General features: G+C 43.7%; 1 protein-coding gene across 1 annotated transcript; it reads right to left on the reverse strand.

Moving 5' to 3' along the window:
• Nucleotides 1-2,845: 2,845 nt before the first annotated feature.
• LOC118936578 (alpha-N-acetylneuraminide alpha-2,8-sialyltransferase) lies at nucleotides 2,846-25,317 on the reverse strand. Its single transcript, XM_090215013.1, has 5 exons — nucleotides 24,489-25,317; nucleotides 23,154-23,298; nucleotides 10,354-10,463; nucleotides 9,570-9,662; nucleotides 2,846-7,385 (listed from the first exon to the last, which is right to left on the reverse strand). Exons 1-5 carry the CDS (start codon nucleotides 24,665-24,667, stop codon nucleotides 6,905-6,907), a joined length of 1,008 nt encoding a protein of 335 aa, XP_090071139.1. The 5' UTR covers nucleotides 24,668-25,317; the 3' UTR covers nucleotides 2,846-6,904.

Genomic DNA, 25,317 nt, shown 5'->3' on the forward strand with positions numbered 1-25,317 from the left:
TAGATCTCCATCAGATTACCATCCAGCAGTAAGGTCACGCTAGGAAATAATGGCAAACAGTAAAACACATTCAAGTTGCAGATAAAGTATGAAACAATAATGCTGTTCCAGTAACTGTAAATCCAAGTCTTATCTGCAACCGTAAACCATACGTGATAATGTCAGGTGGTTTACGGATCCTTGGTTTAGGAATCAGTGCATATAAAACATAAACATTTCCTCATGCCCACCGGTACTGTGCACACACACACACACACACACACACACACACACACACACACACACACACACACACACACACACACACACACACACACACACACACACACACACAAAATGACTGTTTGTGCACGGATAAACACCTGTCATCTAATAACACATATCTTTCTCCATATCCCCTGTTCTCCACTCCTGTAAGACTGTCTCTCTCTCCTTCTCTCTCTTTCTCTCTCTCTCCTTCTCTCTCTTTCTCCAGACTTACAAATGACAGCCTTGATCATAAAAATAACCCTGTGATGCTGAAATGTCTGCGTCTGGGACAGAAGAGCAGCTGGGGAGTTTTTGCTGACACATGGTCCAAAATGCATGGGCCAAGGAACTAGGCCACTTTGACTGTGTTAATCGAAGTTTCAGAGGCTGAGCCACCACTCTACAGCACCTCCATTATTCATACTATAAAACACAATTACCCTGTTGTAACCCCTAACACACCTGGAAAAATACACTAACGTTCAAAAGTTTGGGGTCACTTAGGAAGAAGTTCATTGTTTTTGAATGAAAAGCATTTTTCCCCCTTTAAAAGAACATCCACCAGTGTTGTAAATGACTATTGTAGCTGGAAACGTCTGATTTTTAATGGAATATCTACATAGGCGTACAGAGGCCCATTATCAGCAACCATCACTCCTGTGTTCCAATGGCACATTGTGTTAGCTAATGCAAGTTTATCATTTTAAAAGGCTAATTGATCATTAGAAAACCCTTTTGAAATTATGTTAGCACAGCTGAAAACTGTTGTGCTGATTAAAGAAGCAATAAAACAGGCCTTTTTTTAGACTAGTTGAGTATCTGGAGCATCAGCATTTGTGGGTTCGATTACAGGCTCAAAATGGCCAGAAACAAAAACCTTTCTTCTGAAACTTGTCAGTCTATTCTTGTTCTGAGAAATGAAGGCTATTCCATGCGAGAAATTGCCAATAAACTGAAGATCTCTTAAAAAGCTGTGTACTACTCCCTTCACAGAGCAGAGCAAACTGGCTGTCATTCTCATAGAAAGACAGTCTAAGAAGTAGTAAAGCTGTTCTATGTGCTACATTTTTATGCTTCCTGTTCTTAAGTTTCCTTTTACGCTTCCTGTTCTTAAGTTTCCTTTTATGCTTCCTGTTCTTAAGTTTCATTTTTTAGCACCTTTTACTGTCGGTTTTGTATACCAGCTGAAAATACAATATTTTTGATAATGCTAAATATATTTCACAGAGATTTAGATGATAAAATGATTCTCTACACTGAAACTGAAATGGTGCGAACGATTAGATTTTTAGCAACCAGGAAATGGAGGAGCGATTTCTGCATATTAAATAGATTTTCTGAACTTGACCACCATCAGAGTTATCTCCTTATGCATTATAAACACACATGCAATCATTACAACAGGAAGTTAATGTAATGTCACCAACACCTGCTTTCTGAGTTCACATAAGTTCTTGTGCCTGACACCTCATGTCCACCAGATGCATCAAACTCTTTGCATTTCAGCGGAAGTTGTTCATTTTTAAAGGAGCAGTCCGGAACCCTACTTTGGGGGTTCCGCACTAAGCTGCGGTCCATTCTGTGTACTGCATGCCTTCAATATTTTCAACTCATGCGTTGCTTTACCGTGAGGTGGTACAAACAGAAGTAAACACAGACTCCAACTAGCTAGCTTTTAGCGAGTTGAAAAGCAAAGCACAAGTGTTTCAAGTACAGAAAATCCGGGCTAGACATCCGGCAAAACAAAACTCAGAAGCACCTGAGGGACATCGATTTGTGGTTCAGCTCTGGTATATCACATAACTTCGTCCCCAGGCTCAATTGCTACTACATAGGTTAAACAGAGAGAGAGAGAGCCAGCTGGTGGACAAGATTACATATGGGCAATAATTCCATGGTAGCGGAATTACGCTGAGACTTTTCACTTTAAAATGTAGAACAAACAAAACATATTGATTTCAAAGTTTAACAAACCATACAACTCTATGTACAAGGACTAGTTTTTACAATTTCCACTGAGAATTTGACAAAACACATTTACTGGAAGAAATGTTTGGTAACAGAATAATATTTTTTTTATGTTCTGTGTGAATTGTTCAAAGTCATCATTGCGCAGAGTTGGTTTGTTAAACTTTGAAATCCATGTTTTTTGTTTGGCATACTACATTCTAAAGTGAAACGTCAGAGTCTCAGGGTAATTCAGTTACATGGAATTACCCATATCACGCAATGACAAGGCAAATGAAAAGATCCTTCGCAAAATAGTTTAGTAGTTGTACACGCCCTTCTCCCATAGGCTTGCCTTGAGTTGAACAGCAGGCCCAATCACAATTATCCTCGTACGAACCATCTTGATCTCACGAGATCAGGATGGTTTGTACAAGGCTATACTACAATAGGCTTTCTGAGGCACAATGGGTTAATGGCACCCATCTGCGTTTCATCAATCAATTAAATGTGCTGGTTAACTAATGACCATTAGCCACGATAACAGATGTTGCCCATCTATAAGTGAAGGGGACCATAGCCCCATTGAATTAAAAGACAATGGAATCATTTGAGAACAAAGAAGAGTGAAAACAAAACACAAGAGTGGTAGTGATTCAATATTATCCCCTTCTTTATTGGATACCAGTGTTTACCTCTTATTTGGATGCAATGATTTTCTTGGCATAGTCCAGGTGGCACATAAAACACATTTCAGTCCTTCATTTTGACTTCCTGTATTCGAACATGCTCAGGCAGGGTACTCTCGCCAAAAACAGCATTGAGCTGACGTAAGGTGATTGACACAAGGTTTGAATACACATTAACAGTTTAATAATGTAAAAACCTCACTGCTTTTTTTCCTTTCCAAAGTATTTTTCCAAAACAAATTCAAGGCAAAGCAAAGCAAAGAAAACACATTTATATCTATTGTCCAAATGAACCTGGTAATGGCATACACTAAAAACACATCTAAATATACGTAGGAAAGATTCAAAGTAGCACTGTGCAGAAGCCCTCGTTAACTAGACGTCATCTTATTCATGACACAGTAAGTAGGATTCGCTCACACACACTGTGTAGCTGAGAACGTCACATTGTGTTTGCATTACGTCACAATTCAACCCCAGAGTAGGCTAATATAGACTGAGTACCAGTATTGTTAGCTAACATTCCACTCCTTGCCACTTCTGTCCTTTGGCAAATGACTGGTACCCATACTAAGGCTAAAAGGGATTGCCAGCAAAACCGATATTGAGGTACAATTTGCGCTATTTATTTTGGGGCATAATCAACCCAATATGGCGCTTCACAAAATAATGGACAGAATGAGTTTGAAAGTCAGAACCCCAAAACACATACAGAGTCACAGTCATGCTTACTGCAAATGACACAGTGAAATATTTCTCATTCACAATACTGGGCAGAGGAACCAGATGGTGAGAACACTTTATTTGGATAACATGTCAACTAACTATCTAGTAAGCCTTACCCTAGCCCTAACATTTACCCTAACCTTAGCAATCAGTTGCTTCTCAACAGATAGTTTGTTGATAGTAAGTAAGACCATCTACAGATGGACTATCCAGACTATCCAAATAAAGTGGGCCCGAAGGTGCAAATACGTGTCATCAATTTAATCACATTCGTTTTTAAAAATGATCAACAGTTCAATTCCTGGTTGGAAGAGAGCACAAGTTTTCATCAAGACTGGCAATGAAGAGACTTTAAACAGGTTTGGTTTAACATTAACTGACTTGGTCCAACAACAACCAGCTCAATCTAAGACTCTGGACTTGTTTCCTTAGTCAAATGGTTTTCATATAGAGGTCAAGGGGGTCATTTTGACTTGGTACTGTCAGAAATGGTACCCTATTCCAGATGTAGTGCACCCTATGGGTTATGATCACAAGTAATACCTACATAGGGATTAGGGTGCCATTTCAGATGCACACTTGAAATACTTCAAACATTCAAATGGCTCAAATAATTCATACTACTGTATTACCACCTCCCTATATGATCCTCTCTACTGTAGTACTATATTATTCTGTGATGTCGCAGTGTCACATTGTGATTGTGGAAATCAGCTTCAAAAGGGGGACAAGGGAAAATGTCATTCTAAAGACAGCATACAGTATTGTCTAGCATTTCCCTTTGCCTTGGTGAATTCTGAAGGCACAAAAACCTTTCATTATACAGTAGATATGGGTTTGAAGAAACCTCATAATTCACATGATCTGTTCTGTACCTGTAGGTTAGTCCAAACGTTGTTTAAATGTTGTTTCAGTGTTGGTGCTAGACTCCGTGCATGACCCATGCAGACCTAGATGGGCCCATGACATGATTTGGTACTGGTCACATTTGCACAACCAAAATATCAATGACAGTAACAACATTTAAACGTATCATAACAAAATTCAAGACAGGAGTCCATGTAAAACCTAAAGGGCCAGCCCTCTTCCACTGTCTCAACTGTTTGGTGATGATGACAGAAGGACAGAAGAACTAGCACCTACTACACATCATATGTTCATTCCCTTGTCTGTGTATACGGATCAGGGTTGGAGTCAATTCCATTTCAATTGGAATATCAGTTTACTTCCTGAATTGACCGAGTTTAAATGGAATTGATCCCAATAATCCCTGTTACAGGATTCCATAATCCCTGTTATGAATGACATAAAAAAAACACCTAGAAATAAATGCAGGACAGCAAAGTTCAGGTCACTGACCTGACATTCAGACGCACACTGATGATGGTGAGGACGATGACGATGGTGATGAAGAAGAGTATGAATGTTCAAGTTCAATGTGAACAGATGTCCGGCACCTGAACAGAAACATGCCGTGTTGTCATCACTCAGTCAAGAGTGAAAGATATGGTAGCTTGTCAATGGAGTGTGTTTGTAAGTGGACCATACCAATAAGCACTCGTAGCGTGAACGGGGGGTGAACCTTCAAGGCCACAACCTCTCGATGAACACACACAGATGAGGTCATGATTTGTAAAACTCACATCTTTTTCTCTGCAGTGGATTTTTGTGAAAAGATTTAAATACATACTCAGCTCTCAATCGTAACATTACTAAATCAACGTAGAACATCAACCTATATAAAATGAAAAACATGTATAATTAAAGTCATGATTAACAAATATAAATTAACATACGGATATATCAAACACTGCAATGTTCTTGGCTTCCCTTTTAGTGAACAGGGATCTGTTCAGCTTGGCTGTAAAATGGAACATTCTAGGAGCTCGATATCGTGCTTCACTCTCCTTTTCTATTGGATCCTACTTTGAACCTCAATGCTGATTGGTTGCTTAAGATGTCCGTGAAGGGTTTTTGTTCAAGACAAAAAATAACAAACTCCTTCGAACGAGCAAGGTACCAAGACATCTTTCATTCTCCCTTTTAGTCTGCTCTCATACAAGTACCAGGACACCTTGGTACCAGGACACTCATAGCCTAGTACCAGAACACCTAGGTACCAGGACACTCATAGCCTAGTACCAGGACACCTTGGTACCAGGACACTCATAGCCTAGTACCAGGACACCTAGGTACCAGGACACTCATAGCCTAGTACCAGGACATCTAGGTACCAGGACACTCATAGCCTAGTACCAGGACACCTTGGTACCAGGACACTCATAGCCTAGTACCAGGACACCTAGGTACCAGGACACTCATAGCCTAGTACCAGGACACCTTGGTACCAGGACACTCATAGCCTAGTACCAGGACACCTAGGTACCAGGACACTCATAGCCTAGTACCAGGACATCTAGGTACCAGGACACTCATAGCCTAGTACCAGGACACCTTGGTACCAGGACACTCATAGCCTAGTACCAGGACATCTAGGTACCAGGACACTCATAGCCTAGTACCAGGACATCTAGGTACCAGGACACTCATAGCCTAGTACCAGGACATCTAGGTACCAGGACACTCATAGCCTAGTACCAGGACATCTAGGTACCAGGACACTCATAGCCTAGTACCAGGACATCTAGGTACCAGGACACTCATAGCCTAGTACCAGGACATCTAGGTACCAGGACACTCATAGCCTAGTACCAGGACATCTAGGTACCAGGACACTCATAGCCTAGTACCAGGACACTCATAGCCTAGTACCAGGACATCTAGGTACCAGGACACCTTGGTACCAGGACACCTTGGTTCCTCCTTTCCTTTTTCCTTCTGTGTTTCAAGTCTTTCAGTCTGTTCTCTTAAGACTTCTATGAAAACCTCTTGGTTAGGATTGTTCCTTCTGTCTCTGTTTAACAAAGACTCAGTGGGGGCATTGGGCCCAGCTGCTCCCTATGTCACATTGAGTAGTCAAAACACAAAGAATCCTCCAGCCCCAGATGAGACCGTTAGTAGACCTCCTCTCTGCACTCACGCACACACACACACACAAACACACACGCACGCACACAAACACACACATAGTGAGAGTGGATGGAGGTGAGGATAGAGAGAGGGGGTGTGTGGGGGCTTTCTCGGCTGGGTGGGTAACCATGGGTTACATTCTCATGCTAATGGTGGAGAAAGAGGTGGTGGTTTGCGGGTGGTTTGCTGGGGACGATCGCAGGGGGCTGGTGGGTTGTAAGCAAAAGGAAGGGAAGATTTATTAGGGGAGGGTCCCTTGAGTCTTATATAGCCCCTTCCCGAGGTGGGCAGTGTCCCACCCTCATACGCAGTGTGCCGCTCTTGTGCAACTGCCAGAGCTGGACAAACTCCTCAGGCATGGCGTGGAACCCGCTGAACGGCAGCACGTTATCGTAGTAGTGGTGGCTGACGGGCTGCTCGTCGAGCCCAACGCTGAATGGCCAGAAGCCGTATGCCGTCACCTCCTCACACAGCCCTAGCGCCAGGCTGACCAGGAAGAGGCCTGTGGACAGGCGCTTGGCATGCACTCCGCGACCCTTCCAGAACTTTCCCACGGTCCTGAGAAACTCGGGGTTGGCAAACAGCATGGTGAGGTTGGACGAGGTGTCGGCAAGGGCGTAGTGTGCCCGCAGGGAGGGGTCGGTGCCCGGCTTCATGGAGAAGGCTGGCATGTAAATGTAGCTGGAGCCGTAGGCCTTCATGCTCTCCACAAAGCTTTTCCGCGACCAAAGAAGGTTCTGGAACCTGAGTAGGGAGAGAGAGAGAGATAGAGATGAGAATGTGTGAGTACCATAGAAATAGAACCTATAGAATGGACAGCCCCAGGCAACGTTCCATGACAGTGGACCGGAGGTCATATTGGTGTACCCATGAGTGTACAGCTAAAGCTACAATATGTACGTTTTTGGTAGACCTGATCAAATTTACATAGAACTGTGTTATAGATCTGTAATTCTCATTGAAAGCAAGTCTAAGAAGCGGAACACCAGCTCTATGTGCCCTATTTCTATACTTTCCATTCTTAAGTTTAGTTTTTGCGTCTTTTTCTTTTGGTTTAGTGCACCAGCTTCAAACAGCTGAAAATACAATATTTTTGGTAATTTAAATTATATTTATTTCACAGTGGTTTAGATGGTACAATGATTCTCTACACAATGACTTGTTTTGTCACAAACTGAAATTAGGCAAACTATTAGAACATTTGCACATTAGAACATTTTGCCACCAGGAAATGGTGGAGCGACATCTGCATTGCTATGGTCAGAGGGGGCTTTCCCTGTTGTAGTCATTATATTTCTACGGTAACTACCACTTGCTGTTTATCCATGCTAATGTTGCCTTTGGAATTCTAAACTCTATGCCAGTAGAGCCACGTGGATGTATACACACACACACACACACACACACACACACACACACACACACACACACACACACACACACACACACACACACACACACACACACTATGGTCACAGAGGGTGATTTGTTTTGGTAAATCTATTTGATCTGGTCATGCATTCCAGGCTAAATCTACTGTGGATGTCATGTGAAATGGGTTCTGGAAGTATCTATAGAGTTCTGATAGAATTGGCGTCCTCATTCCATGGGTATTTATGGACTATGGTATTATGGATATGTGCCCTCGGGATATGTCATACCGTATGTGTTGTACATAATCTAGCCGGTTTATAGGAGCCGGTGTAGTTGCTTGTGGAGGCGGGGATTCAATTGTACTGCATTGCATTTCGAATCAACCCAAATGTAAACAATATACAGTACAGCCTACCTGCCCTCACCGTGATTGAGCTTCAAAATATCAACAAAATGTCTTGAGGACAGGAGTGAGGTTGTGCCAACATCCAGTGATAATGTCACGAGATGTCAATCTTTAAATGCACTGAGATGAGATGATGGGAAGCAGCAGGGGGTGTGTTGGCAACAACGTGGTTCAGAAACACACTGAGAGGAAACGCATTGCTGAAAACGGGAACACATTTCAGCAGCACAGAGTAGCATTCTAAACAGACACAAAGAGGCTCTGTTCAAACACACACACACACACACACAAACTTGTTCTTCTCTCCTTGTGGGGACCTAAAATGTATGTCCATTCATAAAACCTAAACCTAACCCTTAACCCTAACTCCAATTCTTACCCAAATTGTTACCCTAACCCTAAACTTAACCCCTAAGCTTAAAATAGTCCCCATGAGGGAGAATATTCCTTGTTGTACTATCCTTGTGGGGGCCATTTGGGGATTTCAGGTCCCCACAACGATAGAAGAACAAGACCACACACACACACACACACGTTTTGGCTCTGTATCATGGCTCCTCTATAAAACACCAGTCTGGAGGAGGGAAGCTGCTGCTAGGACAAGACAACAGACAAAGCTCTTAGGACCTAACATCTGGAACTGACAGTAAACATCATGAGAGGGAGAAAGAAAGGGAGAGGGAGAGAATATAGAGAGGGAGAGAAGACAGAGGCCTTGGGGGGAGAGAAAGCAGTAGAGAAAGAGACAGGGAGAGAATATAGAGAGGGAGAGAAGACAGAGAGGGAGAGAAGACAGAGGCCTTGGTAGGAGAGAAAGCAGTAGAGAAAGAGAGAGGGAGAGATCGCAGGAGAGAATAAGAGAGGGAGAGATCGCAGGAGAGAATAAGAGAGGGAGAGAGAGCTGGAGAGGAGAGATAGTAGGAGAGAAAGAGAGAGGGAAAGAGAGAGAGAGAACTGGAGAGGAGAGATAGCAGGAGAGAATAAGAGAGTGAGAGAGAGATAGGGCGGGGAGAGAATGGGAAACAGAGAAGTAGAGAGAAAGGATGGAGAGAAAGAGGGAGAGGACTGAAAAGGAGAAGACTTGGATGCTGTCCCACACACCCATGCATTTCACAGTCAACAGCAGTTTTGAAAGGAAAGGAGTGTACCTCTTCTCAATGATGCTGGGGTTGGCTGTCACCAGGTTGGTTCTGGTCCCCACATCCTCAACATACTCCCTAGACAGTGGTGGAAGGTTGCACCTAGATACGAAAAACACAAGTACACGTGCATTAATATACTGATAGTGACTTTACAGTGGCCATAAATCGTTCACTATTTGACAACTTGGTCACGATTGCAAATAGTGGTTATTCATGTTTTGCTTTCAGAATGGAACTAGCTTTTAGCTTTTTGTCTTGCCTTTTCTTAGCCATTTAATGTGATACTATTGTGATACTAAAGTTATAATTATAACTTAGAAAATAGTTTTATCTGCATTGAATGAACACAACATTTCTATAGTGCAAACTTCCAGTCAGGCAGCCAGTGAGCCTATAGGCTTTGGATGGAGTTGGAGCTCCAAAGTTATTATTTCAGTCTTGTCTTTCCCAGGTTCAAGCCTGGTTTAAGCCAGCCAGGCATGCCTGAGATGGGGGGGACAACAGTGATCCAAGGTAGAACTAGTCTAGTCAACTAAATCAGACCCTCTGTTGTTAGTCCTCAAGGCTCCAGAGCCAAAATGATTCACTACTTGACTTCATCTGCCCCCTTCAAAACGCAGGCACTTCTTATGACACCTCTCTCTCTCTCTCTCTCTCTCTCTCAGATATGACACCTGTTCTCATTAATTCTGATGGCTGATGTTCTTTGGCTGCTCTTTCTGGCCCCGGCGAGCGCAGGACGGCCAAATCATATTTGGACGGGCACTGGAGCGAACAGCCCCTCTCTTACCGCATGACAAAGTCAGCCTGGTCAATGTCCTTCCCACAGCCGCTGTGCTTCAGGACCCCTCCATTGCCCACCACCGAACACTTTTTGAGGGGACGCTGAAGAGGTGTCTCCTGGTAAACAAGAGGGAAGTGAGTGTCATGAAGTGGGTAAACATACAAACGTACACACACACATCCTGAAGTGGACTGGCCTGAAACCTTTGTGAACAATCAAAGACAACGGTAACGACAAGTCAAATGAGGTGAGAGGGATAGATAGGGCTGTTGCGACGACCATATTACCATCACGCCGGCAGTCACGAGTCATGAAGGCAGTCAAATTCCACGTGACCGTTTAGTCATGGTAATTAGGCTTCTCCAAGCTTTGATGCTGCTGATGGTCATTATTAGCCTACCAGACTTACTAACTGCCTGGTACTCAGCACTCTATTGTCCCTCTAATCACTCTGACATCAAATGTAATCGAAAATCTAATCAAACACTTAATGAGAGTCCGTCATTGTAAATAATATTTTTTTCTTAACTGACGTGCCTAGTTAAATAAAGGTTAAATAAAAAGTCCATGAGCTCATGTTGCGCAACATTTCTTTCGGCTATGGAATTGCGTGAGAAAACAGAGTGATGGCCTCTATTAAAAAGAGGAGGATCCCATCAGCTTTCTGTAGGCTAGGCCTACTATATTTATTTCTAAACTTTCCTAATATTAAGCACATTGCTTCTCTCTACAACAGGAAGCCTCCCGAGTGGCGCAGAGGTCTAAGGCACTGCATCGCAGTGCTTGAGGCATCACTACAGACCCGTGTTCAATCCCGGGCTGTGTCGCAGCTGGCCCAGCATCGTTAGGGGAGGGTTTGGCTGGCTGGGATGTAATTGTCCCATCGCACTCTTGCAACTCCTTGGGGCGGGCAGGGCGCATGCACGTTGACTTCGGTCGCCAGTTGTACGGTGTTTCCTCCGACACTTTGGTGCGGCTGGCTTTCGGTTTAAGTAAGCAGTGCTGCTTGGCAGGGTCATGTTTCGGAGCACGCATGGCTCTCGACCTTCGCCTCTTCCAAGTCCATACGGGAGTTGCAGCGATGGGACATTGTGAAAAAGGGGGTTAAAATGTACCAAAAAAATGTGTATAGCCTACCTGGCTGGCAGGAGTATAGCCTACCTGGCTGGCATGAAAATGAACCATGTCCTCCATTTGTTATTTAACTTCTTATGGCTGCAGGGGCAGTATTGAGTAGCTTGGATGATCTCAGATGCCAATATATGCATATTATTATTAATATTGGATAGAAAACACTCGGAAGTTTCTAAAACTGTTCGAATGATGTCTGTGAGTATAACAGAACTCATATGGTAGGCAAAAACCTGAGAAGAAATCCAAACAGGAAGTGAGAAATCTGAGGTTGGTCGATTTTCAGCCCAGGCCATATTGAATTCACAGTGGGACATGAATGAAGTTGTACTTCCTAGGGCTTCCACTAGATGTCAACCGTCTTTAGAAACTTTAATGAGGCTTCTACTGTCTTGTGGGACTGAATAAGAGCTGAATTAGTCAGGTCACTGGCAGAGAGCCATTTCCTGGTCATGCAAGGGGCTGAGCCAGCTAGAGGAGAACAATGGCCAGCTCACAGTTCTGGGAACATATCACTCCATATCATTGTAACACATGTGATCCACATGATATCGACCTGCTCCTCTAAACACAAAGGAATTCTCCGGTTGGAACTTTATTGAAGATTTATGATAAAAACATCCTAATGATTGATTCTATACTTAGTTTGAAGTGTGTCTTCGACCTGTAATATAACTTTTTGAAGTTTTTGTCCGAAGTAATGCTCGACCTGCACTAGCGTTTGGATAATTTAATTATGAGATTTCTGTTGTTTTTAATTTGGCGCCCTGCACTTTCACTGGCTGTTGTCATATCATCCCGTTAACGGGATTGCAGCCCTAAGAAGTTTTTAAGTGTATAGATGATATGTATTTTCCCCGCTGCCCCTGTTTGGAGACAGGTGCATGATAATGGTCCATTCTAAATCAAAATACATTTCACACATATTATTTAGTATATGTAAAGACAAGATTAAATCAAGAATAGTCTGATGGGTGACAATATTAGCCTATCACTTGTGAATGATATATTATCACTTGTGAATGATATATTATCACTTGTGAATGATATATTATCACTTGTGAATGATGCCCAGCATAAGAAACAAACTTTTTGTTAAAAAAAAGTGATCATAGTCGCACACCTCGTGTAGCCTAGCTCTTATGTGAGTATCACAACTAAAGTGGCCAAATAACTTCTTAAAATGAAGCACATTAATCCGGTTTGCAAGGGGTGTCGAGCCTAACTGGCATAAATAAGCAGCGAGTGAGTTTGAAGTTTGGGGAAGATAATTTTCACCATAAAAATACACCAAATATAATAAAATAATTACATGCATAATCACATTTGCGGGCACTTTTGATAATGGTGTTTTCCGCTAATGGAACTTTTATGCTTATATCCTACTACCATGTGTGAATAACGTTCTGATCTGTTTGGTCAACCATATTGCGTGAAAACGTTTTTTTGATGCTAGTGGTTGTATTAATTTGGGATCTATGGCATCCCACAACTGTCCTACACTATGTTTGGAATATTTATTTCTCACACAGAATAGGTGGACTTTTGTACTATGAGGGATAGTAGATTGACATAGGCTAATGCTTTTGCTGTTTGTTAGGCCTACTCATTTTGTTGGCAGACGAAAAGTAAATGTGAACAGTTATTCCAATATCTTCAATATGGACCTTGGAATTGGATAAGGACTCGGGCAATTGCGCCCCAGATATTTCTGTCTTCACATGTAACCTGTGAGAAACACTTGATCACGTGATAGAGAGCAATGTGCGTGAGAGGTGCTTTGGAGCGCGCAGCACTCAGGGGGAAGGACACAACGCAGCACTCAGGGGGAAGGGCACAACGCAACACTCAGGGGGAAGGACACAACGCAGCACTCAGGGGGAAGGGCACAACGCAACACTCAGGGGGAAGGGCACAACGCAGCACTCACGGGAAGGACACAACGCAGCACTCAGGGGGAAGGGCACAACGCAGCACTCAGGGGGAAGGGCACAATGCAGCACTCAGGGGGAAGGGCACAATGCAGCACTCAGGGGGAAGGGCACAACGCAGCACTCCGTGCCAAGAGCACAGCAGCCACTGGCCGCAAAAGGCATGGACTTTTTTAGGGTGCATTATGACACATTTGTGACCACACAAAGGGGATGCCGCTGTGAAATTCGAGGCATTATCAAGTGTTTGTCAAATTGTGAAAGAGAAACTGATAAAGTGTGTGCAACCTGAGCAAAAAACATGCCTTTCAAGTCGCATCATGCAGCCTTACAATGTATTAAAAATAAAAATCAAAACATATAGCCCAACGTTTGTAGAACAATTTACATGAATAACTCTAAATGAAGCATATAGGATACCTATTTCTATGTTAACCGCTCAACACAGAATAGCCGCATGTGCAACACTCAAATCGCTGGGAGAAAATATCCTTCCTACTTTATTCAGCTTTGTTCAATTGTATTCTTCATACTATAAAATAATTGTAAATAATGGAATTTTAAGCAAATCTGGTCTGCTAAATGAACTAATGTAGCCCACAGCCAAATGGCATATCCAGATCAGGACCTAACATAAGGACAACTCAGAATATGCTATTCTGTTCTTCTGAAATAGTCTACATTTTCTTCATTTAATGCTTCTTTAGACCTGTCTAAAATAAATCATGGATTTATTGTGAATGAAAAAGTCAAGGGGTCTGAATGGTTTCTGAATGTACTGTAAATGTTGACTACTTTCCTAAAAAAGTATAAAGCAATAAATGTCTGCTCACAGTTTGCTACAGACAGACAGCAAACATTGAGTGGACAGAGGACATTCACTTATTTTCCATTGCTATAATATTTTGAGCAGTTCTTATGATGAGTTAAATTTGGATGCATGTAAAGTAAATAAACATATGCACTTTATACATTTAGAACGTACTAGGAATGTGAACTAAAAGTCCTGGGAAGGTTCCCAGACGGAGAGCTGGGTACTTACTCTCTTCTCAACCTCCATTACAGGCCGACCATAAGGGCCTAAGCATGGCCAGTGTTGGCCAGTGAATGGGGTGTCTATGGGTGCCTCTTGAGGCAAATCCTTTCTATTCGTTTGGCCTGTTGCTGTGAGTCTGCGCCCTGCTTGAGCCGGTGCCAGCGATGAACAGAGTCCTGAGAGAAACAAATGCTCTCATTATTCCCTTTGGAGTGGAGGACTAGACCCCCTCATCCTCCTATTTCTCTACCCCCCCCCCCCCCCCCCCCTCTGTGTTCCCCCCAGGGTGTCTGGTGAACCATGAAAGGGGCTGAGCCAGCTAGAGGAGAACAATGGCCAGCTCACAGTTCTGGGAACATATCACTCCATATCATTGTAACACATGTGATCCAAACATTAGTTATATTTGTATTATATCTCACTGAGAGAAGTATTATGAGATGAGAGTAGGGCTAGCACAAGCCAAAACACAGGCCAAAACACAGGCCGAAACACAAGACAAAACACAAGCCAAAACACAGGCCAAAACAAAGGCCAAAACACGGGCCAAAACAAAGGCCAAAACACAGACCAACACACAGACCAAAACACAGACCAAAACACAGACCAACACACAGACCAACACACAGACCAAAACACAGACCAACACACAGACCAACACACAGACCAAAACACAGACCAACACACAGACCAACACACAGACCAAAACACAGACCAACACACAGACCAAGACGGTTAAAAAAAAAACAGGCCATACTTTAAAAAACAACACATTTTTAACCAAACAAATGAGAGGATGAGAGATGATGAGCACTACTGACCAGGGCAGAAGCGATCACAGCCTAAAAGCCTAAAAGCCCTTTCTATGTGATCAAAGCTAACAAAGCTTCTCCATTAATCAGCCAACTCCTAAATGACACATTCCTCCAATGGACGGTGATGCCAACGCTTCACTGCGTGGTCAGAAGGGCTCTGTTTTGCTGTGCCCATGAGCTTGGTGGCACTGCCAGTTCTGGTCAGGCATGGCTCGCTCTCTATGCCCAGACCTGCAATTAGTGCTCCGCCTGAGACAGAAAAGTTAGTCCTACTCATGACAACCCAAGTGTGTGTGTCCATGTCAAAAGAGAGAGAGAGAGAGAGAGAGAGAGAGAGAGAGAGAGAGACATCGCTCAACAGAGAGGGTTTATGAGTTTATAACATTCATGCACAGGGAAAAAGTAGGCAAATAGTGTATGAATACTTGAGTGTGTGTGTGTGAGTGAGTGAGTGAGTGAGTATGTGAGTGTTTGCCTCCTCTTCCCTGCTTCAGGCTCTATTTTTGTCAGGCAGTGATTATACAGTGCTGTCTAGAGCTGTCCTTGTGTATAATGTGTGTGTGGGTGAGTAGCCACTGGTGGTTAGGACGTGGGAGGATAGGGTACACAAACACGCACTTGACACACACTCACTCACATGCTCTGCAAACACAGCACACAGATCTCACAGGACTTACACGCCAGCGCACAGTGACACGCACACACACTCTCTGGATCCCTCTCTCTCCACGTCAAGTCAAGAGGATTGCTGTAACGTCAATGCCTCAGTCATAAACAGGTACATTAGATGGTGTCAAGGCAACCTTTACTAGTAGGGAGACTGACACACACCCACACACAATAAAAGCCCCTCTCCCCGACCGGAAGAAAGCATGGCTCCCACCCCTTTCCATCCCACCTAGCAACCGAGGTTGCTTACCAGTCCCCCTCCCACCCACCCATCCCCTGAGTCTCCCCTTACATTCCTCCCAATCCCCCACAACGACCAGAGACCCCACCCCCCCGTACCACCAACTTTTATCCTAAATCAAATGACATGTTTGTTGACTTCACATTGAATTGACGTTAGTTTACATCTCAACCAAATGTATATCAAAACTAGACGTTTGTCACGCCCTGACCTGAGATATCTCGGTTTTCTTTATATTTTGGTTAGGTCAGGGTGTGACTAGGGTGGGTATGCTAGTTTTTGTATTGTCTAGGGTTTTTTGTATGTCTAGGGTTTTTGTAGGTCCAGGTGATGTGTATGTCTATGGTGGCCTGATATGGTTCCCAATCAGAGGCAGCTGTTTATCATTGTCTCTGATTGGGGATCATATTTAGGTAGCCATTTCCCTTTGGTGTTTTTCAGATCTTGTCTATGTGTAGTTGCCTGTCAGCACTCATTTGTATAGCTTCACGTGTCATTTTGTTATTTTGGTTAGTTTGTTCAGTGTTCATTCTTATAATAATAAAGAATGTACGCATACGATGCTGTGCCTTGGTCCGATTCATACGACGCTGTGCCTTGGTCCGATTCATACGACACTGTGCCTTGGTCCGATTCATACGACGCTGTGCCTTGGTCTGATTCATACCACGCTGTGCCTTGGTCCAATTCATACCACGCTGTGCCTTGGTCCGATTCATACAACGCTGTGCCTTGGTCCGATTCATACAACGCTGTGCCTTGGTCCGATTCATACGACGCTGTGCCTTGGTCCGATTCATACGACGCTGTGCCTTGGTCCGATTCATACGACACTGTGCCTTGGTCCGATTCATACGACGCTGTGCCTTGGTCTGATTCATACCACGCTGTGCCTTGGTCCGATTCATACGACGCTGTGCCTTGGTCCGATTCATACGACGCTGTGCCTTGGTCTGATTCATACCACGCTGTGCCTTGGTCCGATTCATACGACGCTGTGCCTTGGTCCGATTCATACGATGCTGTGCCTTGGTCCGATTCATACGATGCTGTGCCTTGGTCCGATTCATACGACGCTGTGCCTTGGTCCGATTCATACCACGCTGTGCCTTGGTCTGATTCATACAACGCTGTGCCTTGGTCCGATTCATACGACGCTGTGCCTTGGTCTGATTCATACAACGCTGTGCCTTGGTCCGATTCATACGACGCTGTGCCTTGGTCCGATTCATACGACGCTGTGCCTTGGTCTGATTCATACAACGCTGTGCCTTGGTCCGATTCATACGACGCTGTGCCTTGGTCCGATTCATACGACGCTGTGCCTTGGTCCGATTCATACCACGCTGTGCCTTGGTCCGATTCATACGACGCTGTGCCTTGGTCCGATTCATACCACGCTGTGCCTTGGTCTGATTCATACAACGCTGTGCCTTGGTCCGATTCATACGACGCTGTGCCTTGGTCCGATTCATACCACGCTGTGCCTTGGTCCGATTCATACGACGCTGTGCCTTGGTCCGATTCATACCACGCTGTGCCTTGGTCCGATTCATACCACGCTGTGCCTTGGTCCGATTCATACGACGCTGTGCCTTGGTCCGATTCATACCACGCTGTGCCTTGGTCCGATTCATACGACGCTGTGCCTTGGTCCGATTCATACGACGCTGTGCCTTGGTCCGATTCATACGACGCTGTGCCTTGGTCCGATTCATACGACGCTGTGCCTTGGTCCGATTCATACGACGCTGTGCCTTGGTCCGATTCATACGACGCTGTGCCTTGGTCCGATTCATACGACGCTGTGCCTTGGTCCGATTCATACCACGCTGTGCCTTGGTCCGATTCATACGACGCTGTGCCTTGGTCCAATTCATACCACGCTGTGCCTTGGTCCGATTCATACAACGCTGTGCCTTGGTCCGATTCATACGACGCTGTGCCTTGGTCCGATTCATACCACGCTGTGCCTTGGTCCGATCCATACGACGAACGTGACAACGTTGAGATGACGTTCATGTCCAGTGGGTAGCCATGGAGAAAAAGATAAATGAGTGATCACCATGACCCCAAATAGGTTCAGCAGAGCTCAATCAGGAGTGTGTGGGGGGAGATACAGAGAGAAAGAGAGAGGAGGGGGAGAGGGGGTTGAGGAAGAGAAGGGGAGATGGAGAACATTAGGGTGTGAGAGACAAAGAGAGAGATTTTTTTTTAAGGATGGCATATCTGAGCGAATGAGAGAGGAGTGGGAGCAAGAGAGGGATAGAGCGAGGAACAAAAGAGAACGCAAGTAACTGACTCTATCCCTTTTTAGGGAACTGAAAACAATGTAGAAGGAATTCAAAATATCTTCACATCTTCCTATATGGTAACATTTGTAACCCAATATGTATTAAGGAACTTTGTGTTTGAGTTGATTCCCTACTTCCTCTCCTCTTCTGTCTGTGGACTTGGTGTAGATAACGAACCATGACCTTATGGCACAAATTACACACACACTTCACCTCCTCTTCACACTTCAACCCAAAAAGGGTTCTCCTATGGGGACTTCTGAAGAACCCTTTTGGAACCCTTTTCTCTAGCATTGAGTCACATGAATGTACAGTACATATATGTGTAATGAATGAATATCCTAGGCTGTAGATTGTTGTTTTTCTGGAAATGTCTTTTTGGTTATGTAGCTAAAATGCTGCCGTTTCTCTCTCCCTCTGCAGTGGAATTGTTTTCTCTCTATTCCTCCTTATCTTCTCCCACTCAAAATACAGCACACACACATACAATCACACAAGACACACCACACACACATCCAGACACTTGCCTTAACACACACACACCTACACCCCCCTCTACAGATACACACACATTGTCCCTACCTAGAATAACAACAACAGTTGTCTTGTCACACTAGTGTTTTCTCAGGGCTAGGTAGCAGTGGGCAAGCAGGCCATGCATCAACAGTCCTGGGGGCTGGGACTCACAGTAGCTTTTTCCACCTCTCCTTGAAACCATTAACACCTGCAACGGGGTGGTGGGGTGGGGGGGGGGTCATACTGCATGTTCTGCTCTGAGTAACAAGGGATGGTCTGTTGTTAGTAACCAGAGGGACAGATACAAATGAAAGAGGAAGAGTCCAACATTTCTTTCATTATTACTCTCAATGTTCTGCTTAGAACACACACACACACACACACACACAGACACACACAGACACACACCACCACCTGGCAGAAAACATGTAGGCCTATACAGGCTGATGGATATATCTGATGGGTGCCACAATTTGACAACCCATCTGTGTTTTTCTCCACATTTTGAGGACTGAATATCTCCGGTTATCTGATCCAATCTCCAATGAGGGTTTTCACATCCTCCTTTATGTCCTCTCTGTCATGATGAAGTGGCATCCATCTCGAATCCCACAGCTTGCATTCAGGGTGTCATATTCCCATGTTCCCCGGGGCTCGTGACCTATGACAAATCATTTCCTAACAGCACAATCTGTTCCCTTCTTTAGTCTCTAGATGGATGAAGCATTTTTAAGTTTCCTATACCCTTCTGAGTAATTTAGGGGGTATCTCAATCATCTAAAATAGATTCCTCTACCGTGTCTCCTCTCCTTCAACTAAACAGATTTTCACCTCTCGACTCTTTTCAGACCAGTGCAGATTGAAGGAGAGGAGACAAGGAGAGGAAACCACAGACTATTGACATTTCCCCCTTAGTGGTTTACTGTTACACTAGGTTGATGACCTTGAATAAGGCCTGTGTGTCTATGTACACTGATGACTCAACAGTATACACGTCGGCTATGACAGTAAAATAATAACTGACCCCCATAGAGCTCCAGTCAGTTTTACAATGGGTTAACTAGCGATAGGCTGGTGATCAGTATCTTTTCGGACAAATCACTCACTCAACCCTAAACCTCATCTAGATCTATTTTATTTTTAAATGTGTCAATTGAGCAAGTTGAGGAGACTAAACTGCTGGATGTAACCCTAGATAGCAAGCTGTCATGGTCAAAACATATAGACTCAATGGTTGCTGAAATGAGAAGAGGTCTGTGGTTGTGCTTTCTGGACATCTCAGTGGACCAGACAGGTCCTAGTTCTGTCGCATCTGGACTCATTTAGTTATTTATTTTTACTGAACCTTTATTGAACCAGGCAAGTCAAGTAAGAACTAATTCTTATTTACAATGACGGCCTACCAAGAGGCAAACGGCCTGCTGCGGTGACTACTGCCCAGTTATGTGGTCATGTGCAGCGAAGAGGGACATACTGTAAGTCAATTGCAGTTGGTCCAGAACAAAGCAGCAGGTATCTCACTTAGATGTACACAGAGAGTAAATGTCAGTAACATGCATGTCAGTCTCTCCTGGCTCAGAGTTGAGGAGAGATTGACTGCATCACTATTGGTCTTTGTGTGAGGTGTTGATGTGTTTGTCGGTAGCAAACTGTCTGTTCAAGCAGTTGTCACACAGTTCGGACACTCATCGGTACAACACAATACATGCAATCTGAGGTTTTCACAGTCCCCAGGTCCAGTACAGAGGCTGGGAAACACCGTATTAAATATAGACATGACGACATGGAACTCTCTGCCACCCCAGGTAACTCAAGCTAGCATAAAAACGTATAAAAGAACACCTTACGGAACAACGAGGAGTGTGAAGAGACACAGTCATTTTTATATATTTTGTATTGTATTATGTATTGTATTATGTAGGAAGGGCTTATAGGGCAGGAGCCATCTCCTGCTTCTGAAGCGTGAGGCAGAGGCAGGAGATGATGCAGTATTATGTAATGTTATGTAGTATTATGTAGTGTTATGTAGTATTATGTAGTGTATGTAGTATTATGTAATGCTATACAGTGTTATGTAGTTTTATGCAGTATTATGTAGTGTTATGTAGTATTATGTAGTGTTATGCAGTGTTATGTAGTTTTATGTAGTATTATGTATATTATGTAGTGTTATGTAGTATTATGCAGTGTTATGTAGTTTTATGTAGTATTATGTATATGATGTATATTATGTATTTTGTTTGGACCCAAGGATGAGTTATTTATTTAATGTATTTATTGTGACTTGCAGGTCTGATGTGGCCCATGAGCCAGGATTTTCATACCACAATGTATGAAATGTATGGTATGTGGTTATAAAGGGTTTACTTTTAATTATGATTTATTTGATTTATTAGGATCCTCAATTAAAAAGTGTCAATAAATAAATTAAATATAATAACCAATAATAATAGGGGATCCTAATATATAAATAAATAATAATTCAAAGTAAACCCTTTATGACCACATACTATACATGTCATAAGGCCTTCAGTTATGGGCTAGTTCTCCTCAGCCTTCAGTTATGGCCTAGTTCTCCTCAGCCTTCAGTTATGGCCTAGTTCTCCTCAGCCTTCAGTTATGGCCTAGTTCTCCTCAGCCTTTAGTTATGGCCTAGTTCTCCTCAGCCTTCAGTTATGGCCTAGTTCTCCTCAGCCTTCAGTTATGGCCCAGTTCTCCTCAGCCTTCAGTTATGGCCTAGTTCTCCTCAGCATTCAGTTATGGCCTAGTTCTCCTCAGTCTTCAGTTATGGCCTAGTTCTCCTCAGCCTTCAGTTATGGCCTAGTTCTCTTCAGCCTTCAGTTATGGCCTAGTTCTCCTCAGCCTTCAGTTATGGCCTAGTTCTCCTCAGCCTTCAGTTATGGCCTAGTTCTCCTCAGCCTTCAGTTATGGCCTAGTTCTCTTCAGCCTTCAGTTATGGCCTAGTTCTCTTCAGCCTTCAGTTATGGCCTAGTTCTCCTCAGCCTTCAGTTATGGCCTAGTTCTCCTCAGCCTTCAGTTATGGCCTAGTTGGGTTATTGGGTAAGCATTAGAATAAGCCGCCTCAACATTTGCAGCCATAGGTGGTTATATCTCTGTAGGAGCTGATCTGTCATCAGTATTGTGAAAAAATTATAATGTTAAGGAAAGATTTGAATGGAGAAAGCTGATCCGAGAGCAGCGCTCCCTTTATTTAGATCTTATCAGTATCGATCGACACATGCTCCAACGACGCCCTTAGCGACCGTTCTCTCTGAGTGGTGTTTTAGGAAACGCATGTTACATCTTCGGCCGTTGCAGGAAAGATGCATTGTTAAAACACTCGTTAGCCATCGCTATCAGGAAGTTTAGTGTGTGTTACACCTGACGGAGCTGTTTCAGTTGTGCCTTTTGTTACTTTGTTATCTAGTGTTCAGTTATATTTAATAAAATGCAAAACACGTACCCCGCTGCACCTTGGTCCTCACCTTCTTCCACCAACGACAATCGTTAGTGTTCTCCTGGTTGGACACTAACTGGAAACAGCTGACTGTCATGTTTAATGTTGCATTCTAAACGCCTGTGTTTAAGATGAGAACATTTATTGGCAAATCTAAATGCCTATTGGTTTTAAACACTGACAGTTAGGTTATCGACGTGTCACATGTTTTATGGTTTTACAGTGTATGTTGCAAAGGTTAGACTCACTCCTCAGTTCAACGTGTATATTGTTCACTTAGTGTTTTAGTGAGATGGTAATGATGTTATCTTGGAGACCTGTGAAAAGGGTGATAGCGTGGGGATTTCACCGTTGAGCTTGGGTGAAAGGGAAGGTGGTGAAAAACTCACTAAGTTGTTACATATTTATGGCCATCATTGTGAAGCAAGTTACTGTAGAGAACCTGCCCTTGTTAAAATCTTAAAAGAGTGTTGACCATTAACACAGACTATGGTTGGTGTGTTTTTATTGGGGTCAGGGGGTTTGGAGTTCAATTCCACACATGGACAACCCACAAATTCTCTACACTACCATCAGTGACCATGCAAGTGTGATCACAGACACAAACACATACAAACACACACACAAATATATTATTGTGTTTTTAGGTGTGTTAGAGTTGGGCTGGAACAAAAGCCTGTACACTGCTGGCCTCCAGGGCCAGAGTAGAGGCCTACCTGCACAAAGAGAGAGTAGGTCTCATTGTTGACTGTGTGTGAGTGGTAAAACTCTCCATCGTACCACAGGACCTTCCCCATAGGTGAATTCTGCTTGGTCACCGCAAACATTCTCCTTGGGTCACAGCACTCTGAAAGCAGCTTCCTGTAACGAGAGAGGAAGTAGGATGATGTTGTATCTCAACACTGATCTAATGTCAATTTAGGGTGTCATCACTTATGTGTGAGTTTGGGATTTGGGGAGGGTAAGCTGAACCAAGATCTGTGGTAAATATGGGAAACCTTTAACCTTGAGCTATAAATAGACAGTCAAAATGAGAAGAGAATTTGTCTTTGAGTGACACTCAGACAGTGTATAAATTGAGACGGTCTCTTGATGTGAATTATAGTTACCAGTCCGGGACTCTGGGCCACATGTAATTTGAGCATTCTCTATTGATTAAATAAACACTCATTGCAGAGTGAGCACTGTCAACTATAATTCAGATCATGAGACAACTGTCTCAATTGATACAGTGTCCAAGTGTCATGCATGCTATTTTAACACAATGACACATTCATACATGCTTCATAAATCCTGTCTGCATCGACAGTAGGCCTACTGTGGGGGAGCCTGAGTAGTGGAAATGCATTTGGAATAAATTAGGAGTCTGCACAGATATGATAAATAATATCCTCTTCAGTCCAACTGTGGGCGTCAATTGGCGAATTTGAAGCGTGGAAGTGTGGAAATGGAAAATGGAAAAAGGCTGGTTGTTGATGGTTACTTTGTCCTAGATTCAGCACCATCAGTTCAGTTGCATTTCTGTCGTTTCCATGGACACACACACAGCTTCGAATTGGGGGGCAACCTTTTCAACTCCAAACGTGCTGAACCATAGAGATCCTATTCAATTATTATAATTCCCTCTTGCACCATCATAAAACGCGTCTCTGTGCCTTTCCTTGCAGGTGCCACGTTCTGCGCATTTCCCTAATCTGCTTTCCTCAGTGCATTAGCCTACGAATCCCGTCATATTCTCGTGAGAATGCGACTAGATACAACAAATGGGCCTACCACACCGTAACTGTTGTGCCCTGGAAATTCAGCTTGATCGTGATAGATTTTCTTTTCACCATTTCCATTCCTCTTTTTCCATTTAATAAACATTATTATTATAATTAGCCTATGTATTGTCTTGTTATGTGCATAAATAGACTGTAGGAGATGTTAGGCTACTTGGACACAATCATGTAATAATGTTCTGCTATATTGTAGAATGTTAATATTGCTATGAATTATTTATGAGGGCCAAATCGCATAGGCCTAATGTTTTGAAATGAGTGAAAACCCACCTGAACAGATCGATGTCCGTCTGGTTCCTCTGCCATACTTGTCCCTGCCGCAGCACTTCATCAACTATCTCCTTGTCGCTACGGAGTCTGTACACTGGGAAAATGTAGAGCCAGCATAACACGAGCACACAGAGAACGGCCCACACCGACAGCTTGCTCCGGTGGCATCTCACCAACATCGTTACAGCTTGTGGTTCACGAATCACAACCGGCCTACTCAAACCAATCTAGTATGGTGGAAATAACGCAAGCTGGCCCTCTCCGTTAGCTATGTATGATAGGTTTTATGGAGATGGCATCCTTTCTCATCCAGAAGCCTCGGAGTCTCAATGGAAATGCGGGGTTGTAATTCTTCCTGCTAGTGCAAGCATCGAATTCCTTAGTTTAGCTCCCAAACTGCCGGTTTTGTTATAAACGCTTGGTCATGTTTTGTAGTATGAAGGGATCCGCTATCCATGCGCCATCTCGGCCGGCGGTAAGCTAGCGGGCTTCGCTCTCTGCAGCGGCGGGTTGCTGGAATCCACCAGACTCGTCTTGGTGCATCACTGTCCCCGCATGCATCACCTAGATGTCCGCCGCTCTCTCCCTACACAACAGCGGTCTTGTGTGAAATCCCTGCCCGGTTCCCATCGCCCTTTGTGGTCACTTATTTTGGTACATCCAACCCGAATGGACCATGCTACCCCTTCCTCATCTCCTCTCTCCTTGTCCTGCTGGATCTTCTTGGAAACCTTGCAAGTGTACTGGGCAAAATCCATTGAATCTCTTTCTTTCTCTCCCCCTCTTTAACTACCATAGTTCTACATCCCACCAACCTAGACTCAGGGGT

The sequence above is a fragment of the Oncorhynchus mykiss genome, chromosome 21, assembly GCF_057628025.1.
Source record: "Oncorhynchus mykiss isolate SJ-2025 chromosome 21, ASM5762802v1, whole genome shotgun sequence".
Classification (NCBI taxonomy): Eukaryota; Metazoa; Chordata; class Actinopteri; order Salmoniformes; family Salmonidae; genus Oncorhynchus; species Oncorhynchus mykiss.